Source organism: Diadema antillarum, unplaced genomic scaffold (genome assembly GCF_040938485.1).
Source record: "Diadema antillarum isolate AM-2024a unplaced genomic scaffold, OU_Dant_1.0 scf00000019, whole genome shotgun sequence".
Lineage (NCBI taxonomy): Eukaryota > Metazoa > Echinodermata > Echinoidea > Diadematoida > Diadematidae > Diadema > Diadema antillarum.
This window is the reverse complement of record NW_027270908.1, coordinates 1,150,181-1,172,890: the sequence shown is the minus strand read 5'-3', so window position 1 is coordinate 1,172,890 and position 22,710 is coordinate 1,150,181. Positions and strand designations below refer to the sequence as shown.

The window sequence follows — 22,710 nt, the reverse complement described above, 5'->3', positions numbered from 1 at the left end:
CGGATGTTTTATTCTCAGTTTGATGTGGATTTTCCTCATGCGTCACATTCTTTTACCTTTAATAGTATTTGCCCCCACTGGCATCTCCCTCTTAAAGGACTATACGAAGAGCTTGGTTCCAGAAGGTGCTAAATCCATCATCTTTTTTAGTGGATTTTACGCCTTTTGGAAGCAAGCTCTTCGTATGCACCAGAGCAAACACACTCCCTATTCACCCATGCTTTCAACACAATGGTTGTACAATGCACATCAGACAACATCCATGGCGTGTTTGGTTAAAGGGAGTACACGACAAAACGAAACGAAAACATCCGCCATCAGTTACCACTACTTGGGAATTGTGACTTTATTTCTTTCTAATCAGACCAGTCTGCACAGCAAAACTGTTCTTATCTTTTTTCTTAAATCATGATTTGGTCTCATTTTCTATCCTATTTCTCTAATTTTCTTTAAGTTCATTCAATATCTTTTCATCTTTTCAAGGATCCTTTTCAATCCTTCCAATATGCTTTGAACCCATAACCCATAGAACTATAAATCATCAATCTCTGTTTTTTTAGTGGGTCTCCCATTTCTACCTCAATTATTCAACGCTCACATGTTCCACTTCTTTAATCTCATCAAAAGTACGATGCTCCCTTCTTTTTGATCGCTTACGTTGACATCTCGTTCCTTTTATTCACACGGTACGTATGTACTGTATTGATCATTTTGGAGATGGAGGAAAAATGAATTATGAACTTGAACTTGAATTCGAACATCATTATGATTGTTTCATCAAATCTGTGTCGGAGAGAGATCAGCGTCCATTGTTTACGTCACGGTCCAGTTGACACATCCCGTCTTTTCTGCATCTGCATCTGCATCTGCAAGACGAAATCAATAGGTAGTTTGATATCGTCGATGACGTCATATCGATGTGACTGAACAAGTCATACAAATAGGGCCTATAAGGTAGAAGTCTGTCTTATGGTAAGTTTGGTTGACTGTTTTTTCAGTAACAATGCTGTGTACAAATGCGTTTTTACATAACCATGATGATTGAGGATTCCTGGGGTTGATCTATTTTCTAACTATTTTCTTGTCTATATTGACAGGAAAGAGAATATGCCTGTACCTCTACGAAACGTAGAGAAGTTTGTTGGGAGATCCGCTTCCGATGGGCCTCAGAGTAGTATCGGCGATCTTGTCATCAGATGCGCCGGACAGCATGTCGGCGGTATTACCGCTGTAGAGGGCGATAGCTCCTGTAAACGAGGGTGACATGAGAAGATGTGTTAGTTGCTCTGTGTTCCTTTAAAGTTATGTATCATTGCCATACAATATTCTTTAAAAATAACGTAAAGAGAGAGAGAGAGAAGGGGCAGAGATGAGAGTAATCATTCATCGTATGTCACTGTATGTACTAGACAGCTATTGGAGTCACTCTGTCTAATGACCACGAAAAACTAATGTCTCAGTTCATTCAGTATTAAGCGTACAGTTTGAGAATAATGACCATGGAAGTAGCTATACATTGCGTAGGATCAAATAATGGTTATGACGAGATCTGTAGAGACTTCTTATGTTAAAGGGATCGTACAGTTTTGGTTGAGACATAATTTCAGGTTTCTAACTTTTTTGATAAGATAATGAGAAACCTCTTATGAAATATGAAAGAGCATGTAATTCTATGAGGAATTCAACGTTTATTTGATGAAAATTGGTTTTGAAATGGCTGAGATATCCAAAAAAAGCGATTCTAATAAAGTGTGGGACCCACACTTTATTACGATCCCTTTGTTTTACTTTGTTTTTGGATGGTTCATTCATTCCAAACCCGATTTTCATCAAATAAACTTTGAATTCCTCTTAAAATGGTATGCTCTGTACTATATCATAAGTGTTTTCTTGGTATCTCGCAAAAAGTTAAAAGCCCAATTCTCATCTCCACCAATACTGTACTATCCCTTTAATCATAATCACGATGGTAACACAAACACAACAAAACGTGGTGTTTGTGTATAGTCATTGACATCGTTCATGGTTGCTGGGAATGGACACACTAGAAATATGAAATAGGCCTACATGAAAACGAGTGACAACTATAACTGATCGAATGCTGATAGGGATGATATTAGGGTCAGTTTGTGTTTTTTTTTCTTTTGTTTTAGTAATCCTGGGCAGAGTCAACACACTGCAGCGAGGAAATGAGATTGCATAAGCTGTTTAGATGAATCCACGATGAATCCACGATGAATTCACGATGAATTTAGTTGCAACGTTGTGGAGGCTTGGCTAAAAAAAAAAGAAAGATGTCTATACAAATAAACAAGGCAATCACCAAATTGTGTCTCGCCCATTCGCGTACAAGGAATTAATATTTTTAATAACTCCCAGAAGTTAATTGACCTGCTTATGACCTTTGACCTTGTGGTGACCTTCAACACCCTAAGGGACATTTACCATCCAAGTTTGGTCACAAACGGACAAAGGGATCAAAAGTAATGAGTCATAATCGAAACGCGCCATAAAAACTTAACATTGGGCCCGAAAAATTTGTTGACCCCTTTCTGTGACCTTTAACTCCCCAAGGGACATCTACCATCCAAGTTTGGTCACAAACGGACATAGGGATCAAAAGTTATGAGCCACAATCAAAACGCGCCCTAAAAACATAACATTGGGCCCTAAAAGTTTGTTGACCCCTGTTTGTGACCTTTGACCTTGTGACGACCTTCACCTCCCCAAGGGACATCTTCCATCTAAGTTTGGTGACAAACGGACAAAGGGATCAAAAGTTATGAGCCATTAACGAAATGCGCCCTAAAAACTTAACATTGGGCCCTAAAAGTTCGTTGACCCCTGTCTGTAACCTTTGACCTTGTGGTTACCTTCAATTTCCCAAGAGACATCTACCATCACCCAAGTTTGATTGCCATTGTAGCAACATGTGCGGAGTTACGTGTGATAAGAGAGTCTTGCAAGTAAACTTTAACGTATGACCTCAAATGACCTTTGACCTTATCCTGTGACCTGCAACGACACCATAACATGAAGGTACCCCTAGTGCATCTATGACCCAAGTTATGTTGTAATCCAAGCAACCTATGTGAAGTTATTTGTCAAAAGAGAGTCTTGCAGGTAAACGTTAACATAGAAAAGAGAGTCTTGCACATACTCTTTAATATATGACCTCAAATGACCTTTGACATCATCACATGACCTCTGACAACACCATAACATGAAGATACCCCTAGTGCTTCTATCACCAAAGTGTGGCTGCCATTGCTGTAACAGTTACCAAGTTATGCATCATAAGAGAGTCTTGCAGGTAAACTTTAACATTTGTGACGGACGACGGACGGACGACGGACGGACGACGGACGACGGACGGACGCCATTTGGATCCCTTAGTCTCGCCTTCACCTCCGGTGGGCGAGACAAAAAGAATGACCCAAGTATACAAATGTTTTGAAATTTGCTGTCACGTTTAAAATTATCTATGGAAAGCATCATTAATACCAATGAAAAATATTGAAAATAATACGGCCAGTCACTCACAAAGTGTCTCTTTCTCTTTCTCTTTTGCACTATCTATTTCTTTCTTTCCCTCTCTTTGAGCATGTCACAATAATCTGACAGCGAAGTTATCTCCTAGCTTTAATTTCTCACAATGCCAGACACGTGGGACAATGTAGCTCAGAAGGTCAACCAAGTTCTTGATTTCGAATGTGCTGCGGGAAGAATGAAGTAGAACACAACATCCTCTCTCAATTCCTGCCAAACAGCAAGCCTTTAAATTCAATCATCATCGCTACTCTGGTGAAGATAGGTACAGTATCTATTTCAAATGAAATGTGAAAATGCCTTTAAGGGGGTTTGATATCAATTTGCAATTATTTCTAAGTACTTAGTATACCACAAAAAGGCTAACCATATTTCGTACCTGCGACGTGCGGGCAAGCCATGGAGGTTCCGCTGATAGTGTTGGTCGCCGTGTTGCCGCTGTTCCACGTGGAGGTGATGTCTGTACCAGGAGCGAAGATGTCGACGCAGGAGCCGTAGTTGGAGAAGGAGGAGCGCCTATCGGAGTTGTCCGTGGCGCCGACGGTGATGGCCTAGAGCACGAGGGAAATAAACAGAACGATGTCTTAAAATATCTGGAAACAGTGAAACTCATAATTGAATTGAATTGTACTGAATTCTCATGTATCAAGACAAAACCAAATACCATGCATATCACTGGACAAAACAATATTAAAATCATCATATCACAATTTAAGACATAGAAACGTACACCTTCAAAAAATAAATGCAATGTAATAAAAGCAAACAGACAACACATGCTATCTTGAAGTAACTGATGGCACCAAGGCTTAGGTCCATTACGAATAAGAGTGTGAAATAATTACGATGGCACCAACTAAAAGCAATCAATGCTTGTATGATACTAGTTGGTTCCTAAGGTTGAATGCGTTTCACAATATATAATAGAAAACAAAACTAGCCATGAAAACAAAGATGCAACATATTTGCTTATATCAACAATAAACAACAAAGATTTCAGTCGAAAAAAAATATAATGAAGTAAAAGCACCATGATCACTCCACTTTCAAAATAGCTCTTTAGATTCTATAAGGTTTAGAAAAAAATAGGAGAATATGAAAAAGTAAAAATAATAATAACATTGATTATGCATGTAAGCCGGCCAAAAATTTAAAGGTGCACAGACATAAAAAATATTTCTTGTGAAGCGATTTTTTAAAAACCCCATAATAGAATCAAATCCTAGTCTAAATGAAGAAATAATTATGTCTGCAGCTACTTTTAAGCAGTTTTCATCGTTGGGAAGGACTTTGGAAGATAATGTTAAAAATGCAATGCTGAACATTTTTGTGTACTGGAATATATTAAAAAAACCATAGTGGAAGTGCTTCAATCATCTGTTCTCAGCTAACGTTCGAAAGTGTTGGCCAGCTGGTATATGGTGAAGAATCCTCACCGAACTTTCGCGTGCTGGAGAAGTGCTGCATGCATCTTCGTTGCTGTTGCCAGCGGCAACGGCCGTCGGGACACCCGCTGAGACCATGGCCGCGACAGCACTGTCGAGAGAAGTGGATGCACCTCCTCCAAGAGACATGGATGCAACGTCGTTGCCTACAGCATTCTCTACGACGTAGTCGCATCCTGTGGTTTACACCAGAAGACGAGAGAGCACACGGAATTGTAGAAAACTTGAGTCAAATCTGAACTTTAGCCAGATCCCGGCAATGCGTTCACTTGTAATTCTTACTGCCACCCACAAAATCATTTTAATACATACATGTAGAAAAGGCATACTAGGGTATTATTTAAGTTTTGAAGAGGCCCGAGTAGAATTTATGACCATCAAGAAAAAAAAATCAGTTAATTTCTGGAAATCTTTTGGAGGCATGAGTAAACGGTCCATCATTTAAAAACATATGAGTATGAGGATTGAGTTAAGGTAAATGACTTATTTCAATTCAATTCTATTCTATTCAAATGAATTCATTGGGAATTTTCTGCATTTAATATGTATTACAAATGAAATACAGTCATTTCTTTTTTATATTCAAGACAATAAAACATACAGTGTGTACATCCGAACATAACTGAAATATACGCGTATAGATTGAAGAAAAGAATAAGACAACTCGTCAATTAGGAACCACTCGGGATAAAATGGATCAAATGATCTGACTGAATTATGGCGCATGCATTGGGAGAGTGAATGCAGAAGACAGTCGTAAAAAAGCATATAGCTTGAAGATACGACAGCCTTAAAAGAGAAGAAAAAAAGAAAATGGGCAAAACAAACATCATGTATACTTATGGAAAACAAAAGAAAAGACAAAAATTGTATAGACACTGATTATGTACAAAGAATGAGGTGAGTGAGGTGAGTGCTGGTGCAAGTGAATGAGCCCGGGAGGCGCGCGGTACTATACATGCCTTTTAGGATAACAAAAACTTAAATATTATGTTTATTGGGGCTGGGACTGGTTTAGCATGAATGTACGGTAAACCTGCTGATAGGGTGTTTTAGTTTTAGTATGAGTTTATCTTATTTTGTGAAAGGATTCAAAAGGATGTTTTCAACTGGGAAGCTGTTTTATTATAGTGACCAGTGAACACGAAAAAAAAAGTGATTTCAAACTCAGTTAAAATTTCTACGAAACGCACACGATTCACCTATTTTCCCAACTTAAACATTATTTTTATGAATTGAATAAGAATTTCCATGAAAAAAAACCCCAAACAAACTGTAACATAAATTAGGTCTAAGCATCCTGTAGAGCCTACTAATAAATTACACCACTGTTGAGGTGAAGACTACCTACCTTATGGGTTAAACCTGCACGTACACATATAAAGATATCGTTTATAATGGGCCAAATTGCTTAAATCCTAATGACCGCCTGTCCCATCATGGCTGGATAACAGAAGTCGGACTGTACTATAAACAGCATCTACTAAACACTTTTCTAATCGATTTACCGGACTTTAACTCAAAATCACACACACACACACACACACAAATGTTCGCAAACATTTGTAAATCAATTATATATTCATATGATATCATATCTTCAAACATAACATAGGGGCCTATTCCATAAATATTTAGAGCATATAGAATATACTAATGGGTACAAAAGAATAGTAGATTTAAAGAGATTTTTCCATTCTTAGGACCAGTTGTTATGATAGTGATATCCCTGACATACTAGGTGTTTCAAAAAACATTTCCCACTTTTGATCATTAATAGCTCAAAAACAATTCATCCGATAAAACTGTTATTGATATAGATAATAGCTGAATAGTGTACAATTTGGTTGGAGGTAATTTGGATGTGAAAGCATATATTAGTTTCATTAAATCTAAGATTGATTTTGAAGCAAGGTTTCAGATTTTGGTCAAATTTTAACCCTCTGTACAAAAATTGAACCTTGCACAGGAACCAATGATGTGTATGCGAGTGTGTGCTGACAATGGCCCTGAACAATGGACATGCCTGAACCACCTGTTGACTAGGCGTCAGTCTCGTGCTCCCAGGCACATGAATGCTTGATCAATAATTCATGTGGATTGCCCTGGGCACTGCTAGTCTGGATTCATGCACGGTAAAGGGTAACCTGCATGCACATGGAAAAAGGAAGCACACGTTTCTATGTGCTTGCAAACACCACATTCCATTCTAGCTGGCAATCATTTTCAATTTTTGCTTCACATATCACTAAATTTGGGATATAAATAAGCATAAAGGATTTAAATTCCTCATTTTAATACTGTCTACTATAACTTGAATAGTCTGACAAATTTTTCGCTTTTTGATAAAAAGAAATCATTTTTGGTAAAGAGTTCAGCAGCATTTATCATTGGGGCGATATGTTTCACAGTATTTAAGGCTCCATTTACACAAGTGTATACTCTAATTGATTTTCTTTGCTTCCTGTCACCATGTTTACGATAGAACAGAAGGTATTCATTGTAATTTCGTTTTTCAGAAGTAGGGAGAGCACTGTCGAGACCCAACGACAGTATCGGCAGGCGTTTGACTTAACACAGATACTGCTAGAGGCTGAATAAAGACTAGTTGTGATAGTGGAATTTCTCATGAATAAATAATGAAGCATTCAAACCCTAACCATTGTTTAGGACTATTGTCAGGGTGTTAACCACACACTCCCATACACACCCATTGACCCCTGTGCAAAGTGAAATTTTGTACAGAGGGTTGAAAATAGAGCAAAATCTGGAACCTAACTGTGAAATTAATCATGGATTTCATGAAACTGATTTATGTTCTCATATTCAAACCACCTCCAACCAAATTGTACACTATTCAGATATTACTCATATCAATGACAGTGTTATCTGATACATAGTTTATGAATTATTATGAATCAAAAGTGGAAAATGTTTTTTGAAACACCTAGTACAATGCATATAATCGTGCAGGAAATTTGCGTGTGATGGCAAAGTGAGAAAAGAGCCAAACTATAATCTCTGGCAGTGTAGACCTAAAGTTCATCTTTTTTTCTTTCCTTTTTTTTTTTTTTGGTTTATTCCTTTCAGATATAATGATTATTATTATAATCTCGACTTACCGATTTTCGCTTGTGTTTCGTCATCTTTCGTAATTAGCATGTTGTACTTAACGCTTATATTATTTCTTTGGAACCCACATCCTGCAAGCATTGCTTTTTAGAAGGTTCCTCATATTTACACATCATTATTACATGTCCTTATACATTTGTGAAATTATGTCTAAAATTGAATGTTGTGTTATACATATTTTACTCCGAAATCAAATGGAATATGAAACTTGAATGTAGAATGTGGAATATGAAACTTGAATTAAAAAAAAAAGATATAGGACGCATGATTCGTATTTCTCTTTGTTGCTCGTCAGCTGGGATTATGGACCATATAGAAATGATGCATGTCGATCATCCGTTGTTTTTTGTTTTTTGTTTTTTGGGGTTTTTTTGAACGACGGTAAGCAAGAGGGAGAAACAGCAATAGACCGAAACGTGAGTGAATGATCAGATGTCTAACGTAATGGGATTAAACTTTTTTAAGAGAAAGGCAGTTGAGTGAAATTTGATGACGCGCAACAAGCCAAGAATCATGGGCCTGACGGAGCCTCGCAGATCAAACTTTAAAATCTCCTCAGAGACCTTTTGAATTTCTTGCATAATGATGATTTTTGTGTACCCCTTTCAAGAGCCTTTTGTCGAACGACAGTTCAGTTCAAATTCAGTTCGTTATTTCCACAATAAGATAATATATAAACATAAATCTCACTTTCTTCTATGACAAAAATGATACATGTCAATTTACACAAAGAAAACAATAATCAAAAATTTACAATATAGACTACATTACAATGATTGCTTAAGTAACGAAAGTGAAATAATTGTCAATATGCATTGGGTGAAAAAAAGGGAGGGACCCACTGAAAAGACAAAGCTCAGTTTGGGCTGATACATTCGGATACAGATGTCAAGACGAAATTATGTATAGTTGAAGTGCTGTTTGAACAGATGAAAGAATACCTGCCATGATGCTATTGGTGGAACCAGCGCCAAATCTCCCGAGCACCCTGACACCCTTGATAGAAACCCCCGTGGCCACGCCGTATGTGTTCGATCCCACGGTACCAGCGCAGTGGGTGCCATGACCGTTCTCATCAGACTGATGTGTCGTGAAAAAAAAAAAGTCATGGTGTAGCGGACACGAAGATAATATTACGGGTAATTCATTCATGCAGTAAGACTTTTCCTCTTGAATAATGCCTACACGCGTACATGGAATATAAAAGAAGAACTAAAAAATGTAATTTGTCGCTGCCATATCCACAAGAAACTTGAAGAAAATATAACGTTTAATCGATTGCTAGTTTTGTAGATTGTTGGTAAATTCATATGTGTCTGCCAATATCTATTTACGGTAAGTATTGATAATGATAATGATGATGATGATAATAATAATAATAATGATAATAATGATAATAATGATGATAATAATAATAATATTACTAATAACAATAACAATAATAATCATAATAACCATAATAATAATAATATAATATTTGACACCCGGGAAGAGAACTGGAGACGCAGGTTCTGTGTGATTCACAATCGACGATAACAAGTAACAAAAAGATTTGGTGATAATAATCACACGAACATGAAACAGCAGATTGCTGAAAGTTGCCTACTGTATCCTGTCTGCGGACAGAATGGACCCCAATTCATGCCTGAGTTAGGTGAGTCCACACCTATTTAATCTCACTCGATAACAGTGATGGATATAAAGGATGTAAAAGAAAATTAATCTAGTGGTGGATATGAGTTCTATGAACCGACTCTCGCCCGTCAGGAGAAACGTGGATGGTCAGGCGTCTCCTGGACTTAACCAAATACACTTGCCATGATCCACATGAGGAAATGATTGACAATGTGCAGAGACGAAAGTGGAGTAGAACGACCAGTAAAATTGTAATGAAGTGTTACTTCAAAAGCGAGTCGAGAAAGAGAGGTTATCGTCAGCGCAAGAAGCGCCTTTGGGACGAAGAAGAACTGTTTGCAATCAGTGCAGAGATTAGCTGACCAAGCCAGAGCTATAAGGGTAAATCGATGATTTCTGAAGTCGAGTTGGAAGAGATAAAGAGAAGGTGGAGCAGGGAAGAAATACAATAATGACGACACATTTCAGAATGATAGACCTCCGAATGGTAACTATACACCCAACACTAAACTACACGCCGAGGTTGCGGGAAATGAACGGATCAGGGGAGATATGGAAGCATCGCGAAATGAAGTCGAGTTTTCTGAAGAAAAAACAACAACAATAAGGTCGAGAATATTGGAAGATATGACGGATTCTCAAAGAGGAATGCTGCCAGCCCTTACTCAAGTATACAAACGCAAGCGGATGGGACATGTTAGGGATGTTAACAAAGTATTGAACACGGTCGAAACCACATGCACAACGGACACAAACACTCCACTTCACCATCTAAGCAAGGAGGTTCGAGAGATGAAGTTACAACTGACTGTAATTATTCAATCAGCTGTTAGTTTTCTATGGATGGACAAAAGAATTCCACAAGTGCATTGTGCCTTTGATGTTCGATGCTTAAAGCCGCCATCTTTCTGAGCAATCTGAAGATTTATTTTTAACGCTAACATAATATCGGGTATATGCTGCTCTTATATTTATCAAATGCAATGAAATTTCACCTAATGATAAAGTATATAAAACAAAAGTCAATTCCGTTCGAAAATAATAATAATGATAATGATAATGATAATGATAATAATAATAATAATAATAATAATAATAATAATAATTGTTTTGGATAGAAACTCCAAATTTTATTGTCCAAGAATTGAAATTCTTTTTGCCCAATTGATCGTGGGCCCGGCAGCCACTGAGCAGCGCCAGATCGACGTTGCTCTAACCTTTTCAACTGTTAAACGGCAAACAAGGTAGCAGCAACTCCCATCTTTTAACGTCTTTTGGTATGACGCGGCCGGGATTTGAACCCACGACCTCCCGATTGTGAGGGCAGCCGCTCTACTCACTGAGCCAACACATCGGAAAAGTGTACATCTGAGCTGTATTTTGTGAAAGTGTTTGAAATTTTACCCTCATGGAAAGCCGGTTTTATCACTTTCCGCCAATTTCCGCCATATGAAACTAATATGGTATCATCTACAAGTATAGTTCATTATAGATTAATATGTCAGATTAGCGTACAAACACGTACAGTCGAGAAATTTTGATATTTATTTAAGCAATATTTGAGTAATTTCTATTCGCACACCCCCGTGCCTTTACCATAGTCTACCGCCCATCGTTTGTAAGTAGGGATAGCGAAAAGTAATTACCATCATAAAGACATATCATATCTTCCTTAGACAGTGACTGGTCATCATGTAATGAGACGTGAATCTGGGGAGGGGGGGGGGGTGGCAGATCCAGTTTGACACATACTTCAAATATTTTTGAGTGGCGGCTTCGAGCATGGGATCAAAGCGAATAAGACTGTTGTGACTCCGTTTCTCAAACCTTTTTGCTCTAAGTAAAGCAAGCAAAAGAATGCTGCGTTTTAGTTTGTTGCTTCTGGCCACCCACCGAAATGTATTTGATAGCAGTCCGAATCCGAATTGTGTTGGTCGACTATCATGTCAGTGTAAGACATGTCGGGTGTGATCTGGTGAGGCGAGATCGTCTGGTGAGGATCATGCCTGACATGTCCGACACTGACTCGATACTCGACAAGCACTCGTGGCATTCATCAGATTGCTATCCGATACACTTCAATGGGTGGTCGGAAGCAACAAACTTCGCTTCATGACGAGTGACTGATGAGCAGGAATCTCTGTGGAATGGAGGTAAAAACAGTTTAAAGAGGAAGGCAACAGCTATAGGGCAAGCAGATAACAAATTGTAGAGAACGGTTGAACACACTACAGTAACACATTTTGCATGCACAATGATAACAGATTGTTTGGAGGAGGTAACAATTGCTGAGAGTGGTCTTGTTGAACACCTGAATGGGAAAGTGACTACTGACAAAAAATCAGTAGGAGCCTACTGGTCAGTAACGTCATGGAAAGAAGTCCAGAAAAGGACATGGACTGAAAATAGTTGAAATTAGGTTTTAAACTGAACTTCAGAACAAAGGTGATTCCTCCCCCCTCCCCCCCCAAAAAAAAAAAAAACAACAACAACAGACAAACATATGAGAGGGGCTGGTTACTACTAGTAATACATCGAAGCTGAAAACTTACGCCACCGACTATACAACCTTCTGAAGTTTGGGAACTAGCATCAGTACAATCAACCACCTGCTCAGCGCGGCCCCCAAAGTTGATGTGAGTATCGTGAACTCCGGTATCGATCACCCAGACGGTGTAGCCACTTCCGGTTTCTGTGGGGCCATTTGAAAATCAACATAAAAAATCAACGACCATCTAATTTTATCTTATTTATGATGATAGGGTTGATGTTTAAAGGGATGGTATAGTATTGGTTGAGGTGAGAATTCAGCTTTCAACTTTTTTTTTGCGAGATACTTTAACGACCAGTGTATGAAACGTCATAAACATACAATTCTATAAGAGGAATTTATAGTTCATTTGATGAAAATCGGTTTTGAAACGGAATGGAATGTCTGAATTTAGTTTCTCTACAGCCCATCGCTCTCAGACGAGTCAATTGCATTACAAGTCTTGCTTACTAGTCGTCGTGTAGGTATCATCCAGTGGCAGGTCCCTCTGGTCGATACGGTCCAGACCCCAGGTCACCTGAGTGCGGTAGACACCGTCCTGCTCCACGTACTCAACGGCGGCAAGGCTGCGGACCTGTAAGGGTATTCATGGCAACATCGAGTTGAGAACCACTCACTGAAGTGATGCCAGCAGTGTTTCTCTTTGAAAAGGACTCGTGGAGGAGGAACGGAAGAGCGGACTGGGACAAGGGAGGTTAAAGGGAGGTTGATATTAAGTGGATGGGAGAGGGTGAGGAGATGGAATGGGGATGGGGGAGTTTCTGATACCAGACCCGACAAAGTTTATGGAGAAAAGAACACGATCAAATGCAATAACTCTGCAATGTATAAACCCCGGCATGTGTCATCACATTTTTTTTTTTTTCAGTAGGACGAGCTATGAAAAATAAGTACAACTCTCGGCAGGATTATACAGAATATGCAATCAGGAAGATCGGAGGACCGCCTCAGTAATACATGTTTAATATAGTATTTTACTAATAAAAGCAATGTTACAATTTATTTTTACTTTCTCAAACACTGGTATAGAGACTATCAAACGTCTTTGCTGGCTTAACAAGTGCATCGATCTGAGTTACACTTAAAAATATATTTATCGGAATACTTTTAACAAAGTGCATTCAGTGTTTGCATCAGCAAGAAAATGGTTTTAAGGCTAATACCTACATAATGGATACAAATCCAAGGTGTCTCTTTTTTGTATCAGACTTACGATATCAAGAACCTTGTCCGAAAGCTCCGCGGCGAATCCGTTCAGGACGTGACGGTACTTGTGTCCAACACGACCGCCGGTGAGTCTCACGGTACTAGCGATTTCGTCTACGTCGAACTCATCCTATGAGGAGAGTGAAATCATGAAGACAAACTGTACTAAAGAGTCTTGAGTCAACCTCTGGTCAGCAATGACTTACCTGCAAGCGGGGAGGGGACCGAGACCGTCCCAATCCCCCCACCCCCGGGCTTTTTTTACTCCTAAAGAAAACAACAACCAGCTTCCCACCCCTAAACTTACAAACAAACAAACAAACAAACAAACAAACAAACAAACAAACAAAGAACAATACTTATCATGGCCCCTGATCTGTAAACTGTACGTAGACACTGGGATGACTAAGTACACAGTAATAAATGCTACGCCACATCATTTCGATCGTCAAACAGAATCCATCAAAGGTGAATTGGGATGAATCATACAGGAGACATTCAAATTTGAAAAAGAAAAAAAAGATGTTGAGCAGGAAAAAAAGTCAGTCACATTCTCTATATACTGACCTTGAGTTTGATGATGTACTTGCCCGGGATGGGTTCCGAGTTCTTGAGGAGTGGGGCCAGCTCGGCTGTGGCAGCAGCCACAAGGAGGAGAGCGAGAAAAGCACGCATCTTGTCTGGGGACAGCCAAATATGCAGTGAATATTATTAGCTTTCCGGTACAAAGGCCGATGATTCGTGTTGTTTAGTGCTCGTAAAATCTAACAGATAAAAACAATTATTGCTGCTAATAGGATGCTAATCGTATGCTCTTGTAATACGTTTCAACAAAAGGAGCAGCGATATGGAGTGAGGACTAGGATTCTAATGTGTGGCAAGAATCGACGCTCTGTTAGCATGTGTTTGGAGAAAATTGCTTTCTTCTCTTACTTCTTTTTGGTGGAAAATGAGCAAAGAAAATGAGATTCCATCGGGATTCGAGGCCGAGACCTCCGGATTGCTGGTCCGATGCTCTCTATATACTGACGGAGCCATAGAAAGCCCGAGTGCGTTTTTTGTCCCAGAAACCCTTAATTCTCAATACTTGTGTGGTCAGAAGCTATAGCAGTGTGCGTGTGGGTGTGTGTGTATATGTGACACACACGCACACACTTAAACCTGATATAGATCCGAATGATAATTCAACGTGGGAATAAAATATGAGAATTCAACATGGGAATAAAATATGAGGATCACCGAAGTGATGCGGCTTTCTGAGTATGCAACAAATGCAAACAGACAGAACACTAACTTACTTATCTCTTCTGATAGAAAAGAAAAGAAAAACATGTACAATGGATAAAGATGAAAAGCCTCCTGAAAGGAGGATGGATTTGATGGCACAGACGCCCCACTGCAAAGGAAATAGTATGAGAATGCCTATACATCAAAACTGTATTGTGATAATATGGAGAGATAAACAAGCAAACTTCAAACTCACCGTTGATGTAAAGCAGAAGTAGATTCTGAAGCTCGATGATTGAAGCTGATGATGTGTGTGCAATAATCTGCCGTATTTATACTTTTCGAACCATGGAATAACATCATCGCTTTCCTGTTGACTCACGTCTTTATCTGATGTTCTGCATCAAAGGGATGAAAAAAAGTTCAGTCTTTTTTTAGCGATGGAGTAAATATCATTCAATAGAAGAGTTAAAAGCAATATCCAGGTCTAGCGTGGAAAATTGGCAGCTTTCGATTACATGATTGGTCGGTGTCCTGCTGACAATCGCCTTTTTGATCTACCTTAACTAACCTTTACGCCTACAAGTATCAAAGTGTAAATGTTTCAAAGGTAACGTTTCACGTCACGCATGGAAAATTACTGGCATGTTACCAATAGCAGGATCGTTTTGTATTTCTTAAGTGCCTGACAAGAAGTCAAAGACCTCTTGTGCACATCATTATCTGGCACCGGTAGCCGGTGCCAGCTGCCTCCGAAGAAATAGCGCCATCAACGAAGGACAAACAGTGCACATCAGAATCCAGATAATCACAGCTCATACTGCAACTCGATGTTGCTTGGTGGACGGATCATTATGGAGATGAAGAGGAAAGGAAAGACAATTCGATTCGTTTCGAAGATACATGTATATTGATCCTCAGATGAGTAGAAATAGGATCCACACCACTGATCTGATGGCATGATTATATTGCAAGCTCTTGTCGTTTGTAGAAATTAATTTCAGTTTCTTTCACGAGAAAAGCATGTAAACTTCCAGACAAAATCGTCAAGACCATAAATACTTCATGTCTTTCCTTTTCGTTTCTCAAAACGCCGTAGGAGTCTTGGGGCAACAGATGAAAATATCTCATATACGCGCACCCTCACACTTTTTATTACATGTATGTATGTATGTATGTATGTATGTATGTGTGTATGTATGTATGTATGTGTGTGTGTATGTACGTATGTATTTATGTATGTATATCTGTAAAAGAAAAAAAACACACACACAAACGCAAAAGGGACTCAAGAAACTACAAAGACACATAGCCAATGAAATGGAATACCCCGACATTAACATGATCAGAAATTATCTATCACCATTTTTTTAATGCAATATGCTTGAGAGTATAGGCCTACATTATTGATGGAAACTTGACAACTAGAATTGACTACTTTATATATATATATATATATATATATATATATATATATATATATATATATATTAGAGTCTGTTAATTAATTGTGTTTCGTGAAGATCTTTCCCCCAAGAAATACACAACAAAAACAACAACAACAACAACAACAATCGACCGGTGACCGACGGGAAATCGACAGGGCACCGCTCGGGCATCGCTGGGATTTTATAGCCTGCTCGACATCTCCAAAAACTGCCGGGCAGTGCCAGAATTTCAGCGGCGGCCGAGCAGGCTACAATTCGGTCGGTCGCCGCTCTGAGCTGTGACCGTAACCTCAGCTAACAAGGCGCACGAGATCGACAAATTAAGCCCCGCGTTGTATCTGTCGAACCCGTGGGCTGTTTTTACCTAGTGTCGAACTCATGGGCTTTTAATTTGCCAAGTGTCGAACTCGTTGGCAGTATGACTCGTGAGCTGTATGACCCATGAACCTGTTTTCAACGTCGAACTCGTGGGCTGTATGACTCATGGTGTCGGTCTCGTGGGACGCCCCGCTGCATCTCCCCATGCTAATGGGATGCTCTTTGAAAACAAGAAATGTCGCTATGGCGACTGGTGTGCCTCCACCATAATGCATGATTCTCCCTTTAGGTCTATGGTACGTCTCTTGACAATGTGTGACGACAGTTTCATGTAATTGGCATAATTAAATCTAAATAACAGGTTTGTCACATCTGTGTTGAATGTTTACTTTCATGTATGTTGTCTAAGAGTGTAGGTATTTGGGGATTTGAGAATTCCCACTCGACTTTTGACACTTTTATAAGTTTATGCAATAAGTAATTTTCAAGGATTGGAGAAAAGGTATAAATTCAGTATTAAATAGGAAAATTTCAGCATTTTAACCTAGCCTTTGACCCTTGACCTTTGACCCTGTCACCCTAAAATTCCTGAGAGAATCACTGTCAGATATACAAATGCATAAATATGTACTAAGTTTCATGATGATACTCTGAGTCACTTTCAAGATATAGAGGAAGAAGTGAAATTTAGCAAGTTTCACTTAACTTTTGACCTTTCGACCTTTGGCTTTTGGCAAGAAACTTCCCAGAGAGTCTTTATTGGGTAATACATGTATTAAGTTACAAGAAATATCCTGCAGGCATTGCACAGATATAAGGGAAATATTGAAATGAGGAGTTGGCCTTGACCTTTGACCCCATGACCTTTGACCCGTGACCCCCATTCCCTGCATAATCACTGTCCATTTTATGTACTTAGTTCCATGAATGCACCTTGAACCATTTGCAAGATATAGGCGCCTATGGAGAATAAAAGTGAAATGTTAACATTTTATCTTGAGCTTTGAGTCTTGAGCTTTGAGCTTTGACCTCATGACCCGAAACTCTTTCTGGAGAATGTTTATTTGGTAGTTCATGTACACACTAAGTTTCAAGAAAATACCTTCAGGCATTGTATATGTATGGGAAAATAGTGAAATTTTGAGCATTTGACCGTGACCTTTTGACCTTTGATCTTGAGTCTGTGTCTCCTAAAGTTGATAGGTACAACTTCATCTACTCATACATACACATGCCAAGTTTCATTTGGATACCTCGACAAAATTCAAAACGGACGGGCAAACGGGCTGACGGAAGAACGAAAGGACGGACGGACGGACGGAAAGACGGACAACTATAAAACATATAATGCCTCCGACGACACTTCGTGGCGGAGGTTTAAAAAAGTAAGATACTAGGACATAACTGGCAAATTGGTGAATTCCGTTGTGGGGTTTTCGCTGTCAGGGTTTTTAAGAAAGAGCTGAGGTAAGGAAAACGATAGAAAATCCATAATCTTGTGACTTTGAGACTCCACTCCCCCCCCCCCCCCATTCAACGGATTGAGATCCTATCATCTTAAGGATGCTATCTGCAAGATTTGATAAAAGTCCATTGTGGGGTTTGCAGGAAAATGTAAACGGCAAAGATTTGATACAGATCGCGTTTGTCTACCATCAGAACGTAGTAACGTTGAAGTAAATGTTTTGTGCGCTTGCTTTTGTACATTTCCCGTTGACACAGTTTTAGAGATTTTTAAATTTCCCTGCTAGACGTTTGTACATTTTTCGCCGAAATGTTTGTACATTTCCCGGCGATTGTAACCAAAATAGTGATTATGGACATAAGGACAAACGGACAACCCGACACTTGTCATGCATCTACCACGAAGTGACCAGTGACCCCCTTTCCCAACACTTTTCCTTTTTTTGTATCACATGATTTGTAATGTTGATTTTTATATTTACGGAAATAGATTACCATACCATACCATACCATCTACCACGAAGTGTCACCCAAGAAAAAAGTGACATTTGAACAATTTCACTAGACCCTTTCACCTTTGACCAGTGACCCCTTTCCCAACACTTTTCCTGGAGAATCTTTTTCTGGTAATTGATACATAATGATATAATTGTACGCCTACACTAAATTTCGAGAAAATACTTTCAGATATGCATAGGCACCTAAATATGGGAAATATAAAGTGAAACTGACCCTGACCTTTGACCTTAAACATATGCAACTTGAATTGAATTGGCAAAACTTCGTCTACTTACAATATGCCTACGACCTTTTAATCACCGGACAGGCGCCTTATACAAACCAGTCGGCACAAGAATTTCGTCAATTTGAACATGATGACCATCTTCATATCAGCTTCACCACCATAATCATTGTAATCGTCATGGTCATAAATTTATATTCATAGTCGCAGTTATCATCATTGCTTCATCTTGGAATCTCATAGTGTCACATAGTGTTGTTGATGCTAAACATGTTATCTTATTTATAAACTGTTATTAAGCTCCCGTTTCACTCTGTCTTGGGTGTTTTTTTCCCCCTCTTCTTTCCTTTCAATCGTCTTTCATATCAAATATTCTTACGGCCCTGTCACACCTTTCCGGGCAAGCCTTGCGTGCGACTTGCAAAGAACAATTTTAAATACCCGGAGGTCCCCGCACATGACCCGCACATGACAGTACCTATAGTACGTACCTCACCCGTAGTCGCCCGGGCAAGCATACCGGGCAATTTCTGAGGGCGGACAAGGATTTGGGCGAGTCAGTGCATGTGTCTTACTTGCCGGACGCGTTCTACTTAAAATTCTACTTGCGGGTATACTGTGTGACCTGTGTGCCAGTTGCTTAAGGGCTGACAAGTCAGAGAAGAAATTCGTCTGAAGGAATGGCAGACATTCCACAGAACGTCATTATCTTGGCTGCATACGGGGACTGCGAAGTACCTGCGTGGGAGTTGCCTGCGAGGTGCTGCCGCTAAGGGCCTCCTACTGACGTTCTGCGTGAACCTCTCCCCGCGACTCACCCGGAAAAAGTTTTGGTCGCGCTCAAAACTTAGCTGCGGTTAAATCGGACTTGCGTGCGCACCTCCGGACAACTGCAGGCGAGATACGCGCTAGTTACTGTCAAGTGCGGACCAACTGCGGAGAACTCCGGATAGCAAATTTGTTTACCCGCAAGTCAAACCGCAAAACTTCTCCAGATACGGTATGACAAGGCTGTGAGCATGCGCCAAACTTGTTCCGAGTGAGTCGTAGGGGTTTGCTCGCAGAGGTAGGCCTACACGCAGAACATCATTAGGAGACCCTTACCAGCTGCACCTCGCAGGCAAATCCGTTGCAGGTACTTCTCAGTACCCGTAAGTTGTTTGTAACAGAAAACGGATTGCTTTCAAAGCTCTCACGCAGGTCACATGGAATACACGCAAGTAGAAGGTAAGTAGCAGGCATCTAGCAGGTCAGAAACAAGTGCGAATCTCGCAAACATTCTTGTCCGCCGCGGAAAATTCTCCTGCGTGCTGGAAAATCCCTCCTCGTAACAATCCCTCGTAGCTTGCTCGGAAAGGTGTGACACGGCCTTTAGGGCCCTGTCACACTTTTCCGGGCAAGCCTTGCGTGCGACTTGCGAAGAACAATGCTTACTACCCGAAGGTCCCCGCAGATGACCCGCACATGTCACACCTTTCCGGGCAAGCTCGGCGGGTTTGTTGCGTTTGGGGATTTTCCAGCACGCATGAGGACAGTTATTATTTTTTTTTTTTTGCAGGGACACAAGATTTTGGGCAAGATTCGCATGCGTCTTACCTGCTGGACCCGTGCTACTTACGTTTTACTTCCGTGTGACCTGTGTGTAAAGCACATGGGTGGCAAGTGAGGGCTGACAAATCGGTGAAGGAATCCCTCTGAAGGAATTTGATATGGCAGAAAACCCACAGAATGTCATTATCTTGGCCGCAAATACACATGGACTGCGAAGTACCTGCGTTGAAATCCCCGCGACTCACCCGGAAAAGTTTTGGTCATGCTCAAAACTTGGCTGCGGGTAAATCGGACTTGTGTGCGCACCTCCGGGCAACTACTGGCAAGATACGTGATAGATACTGTCAGGTGCGGACCAGCTGCTGGGAGGTCCGGGTAGCATTTTTTTTTCCCCGCAAGTCAACCCGCAAGGCTTCCTTGCAGGAAACTCCCATGCAGGTATACTTCGCAGTTCCAGCATGTCACTCGTAGCTGAAAATGGATCGGTTTCAAAGCACGCAGGTCACATGGAATACACGCAAGTAACAGGTAAATAGCACGCGTCCAGCAGTAAGACGCAAGTACGGAACTCGCCAACATCCTTGTTCGCACTCAGAAAATTCTCTTGCGTGGTGGAATTACAAAATCCCTACTCGCAACAAGCCCACGTAGCTTACCCGGAAACGTTTTTTTTTTTTTTAAAGACGGCACAGATTGGGGCATGGCGCGTGTTAAACCTATGGGAAAAACGTTGGGTTAGGGTTTTTGGTTATGGTTAGGGTTAGGGTTAGGGTTGGGGTTAGGGTTAGGGTTAGGGTTAGGGTTAGGGTTTGATGGTTAGGGTTAGGATTAGGATTAGGGTTAGGTTTAGGGATAGGGTCCCCAATAGATTTTTAGGGTCCCCAATCTGCGCCGTCTAAAAAAAACACGCCGGTAAGGTGTGACAGGGCCTTTAACCCTATAAAGCCCAAGGGGGGGGGGGGGGGGCACATTGTGCCCCCCTACCAGATTTTCATTTGCCACTCCTTCGCCCTTAATCCAATTTTAACCAAATTTGGTGACTTTTCCTAAAATCTTATTTCGAACATTTTGCTATATAATTTAGCTATATTTGATATTGTTGATTGCCATAAACTGACAACTATGTCAGTCAGATTTTGCGTATTTTTCTGTTCCAATTCAAATTAACAATATTTTAATGTATGAAATGGGCGTTTCTTGGCTGAAATTTGCTGAAAAAGCAAAATGTGAGGTAATTATGGCCCTGAAATGTTTTTTCCTATTATTTCCTTTGTTTTTCTGTGACAATGGCATAAAACAATAGATATAATAGAGATACTTGAAAATAACAGTATTTTCCAAAGATTGCTGTTCTATTTTGTGTCATTTTGATTCCTTCACCCAAGTTACACCTGATATCATTTGTTTATCACATTATCAATCTGCAAACTTAGAATCCCAATTTTATGGGAATATGAAATATGATAACTATGCATGTACCTATCCCAAACAATACATCACAGGTCTCATAATGTATTTCTTTATTTTGTTATGAATAGCGCCCCCATGTGGTGACCTTGAGAAATTTCAACCATAACAAATAGTGAGCTTTGACTTGCACATCATTTGTGGCAAATATGAAAAATATTGGTCTATGATAAGACATATATACTGGGGATAAAGAAATTATACAGAAAAATCATGTTTTTAGCATATTTCCTATGTATTTCTTTATAGTTTGGTAAATAGCGCCCTCTATGGGTGACCTTGGAAAAAATTCAAGTATGCTGTCATGTAGAGTATGAGTTGCTCTACCCATGTGCCAAATATGACGATGAAACATCAAACAATAACAAAGTTATATGCGGGGGGCACAATGTGCCTCCCCTTGGGCCTGGGAAGGGTCAAAATAGCTTGGGCTATATAGGGTTAACAGGGTTTTACCTGGCATGTTTGAAATCTTAGACATTGTAACAATTACACTCAATATCATAATTATGCCAAGGATGATTTATAAAATGATTATGCGCAATATTTTTTTCTTTATTTCATTAAGATATTCTCATTGCTGGTGCATTTTCTGCTATTGTATTTTCGCAGGTTCTAAATTGTTCTTTTCATGTCAATGCCACTAAGCAAGTTTGTATATTTGTTTGTTTTCTTATTTGTTGGGTTATATTTTTTTTTTATTAGTTCATCGTAGGTTGAGAGGAGGGGAAATGGGAGTGATGGGAACTATTGTGTAGGCAACAGGAGCAAGATTCCTGGAGTTTTTTATCACGATTATTATATGCCAACAGCGTCGGTTTAAGTCATGCATTTTTAACAGTTGTTCCTTCCCATTTGATTTTGTATGAAGGAACATGTGTTTATACACGATGAACTGTTTCGTATTCTCTATTTTTTTTTTATTCAAACACCATCATTTATGTATCTAAAAATATGCATAGTATTTTCTTTGAT

The 22,710-nt window shown here is 39.7% G+C and overlaps 1 protein-coding gene across 1 annotated transcript; it reads right to left on the bottom strand.

Annotated features, from left to right (window-relative positions):
• Nucleotides 1-447: 447 nt before the first annotated feature.
• Nucleotides 448-15,045, bottom strand: LOC139728297 (aqualysin-1-like). Its single transcript, XM_071639249.1, has 10 exons — nt 15,002-15,045; nt 14,086-14,198; nt 13,526-13,648; nt 12,763-12,886; nt 12,314-12,453; nt 9,068-9,206; nt 4,986-5,170; nt 3,929-4,100; nt 1,118-1,247; nt 448-866 (listed from the first exon to the last, which is right to left on the bottom strand). Exons 2-9 carry the CDS (start codon nt 14,191-14,193, stop codon nt 1,120-1,122), a joined length of 1,119 nt encoding a protein of 372 aa, XP_071495350.1. The 5' UTR covers nt 14,194-14,198; nt 15,002-15,045; the 3' UTR covers nt 448-866; nt 1,118-1,119.
• Between the last annotated feature and the right edge of the window lie 7,665 nt (nt 15,046-22,710).

Excerpts from the sequence above, each read along its gene's own strand:
- LOC139728297 (XM_071639249.1), bottom strand. The coding sequence starts at position 14,193 with ATGCGTGCTTTTCTCGCTCTCCTCCTTGTGGCTGCTGCCACAGCCGAG. Across the intron at positions 12,887-13,525 it reads CGGACAAGGTTCTTGATATC|GTCCGCAGCCTTGCCGCCGT; the intron begins GTAAGTCTGATA and ends ATACCCTTACAG. Across the intron at positions 12,454-12,762 it reads TGATACCTACACGACGACTA|AAACCGGAAGTGGCTACACC; the intron begins GTAAGCAAGACT and ends ATGGCCCCACAG.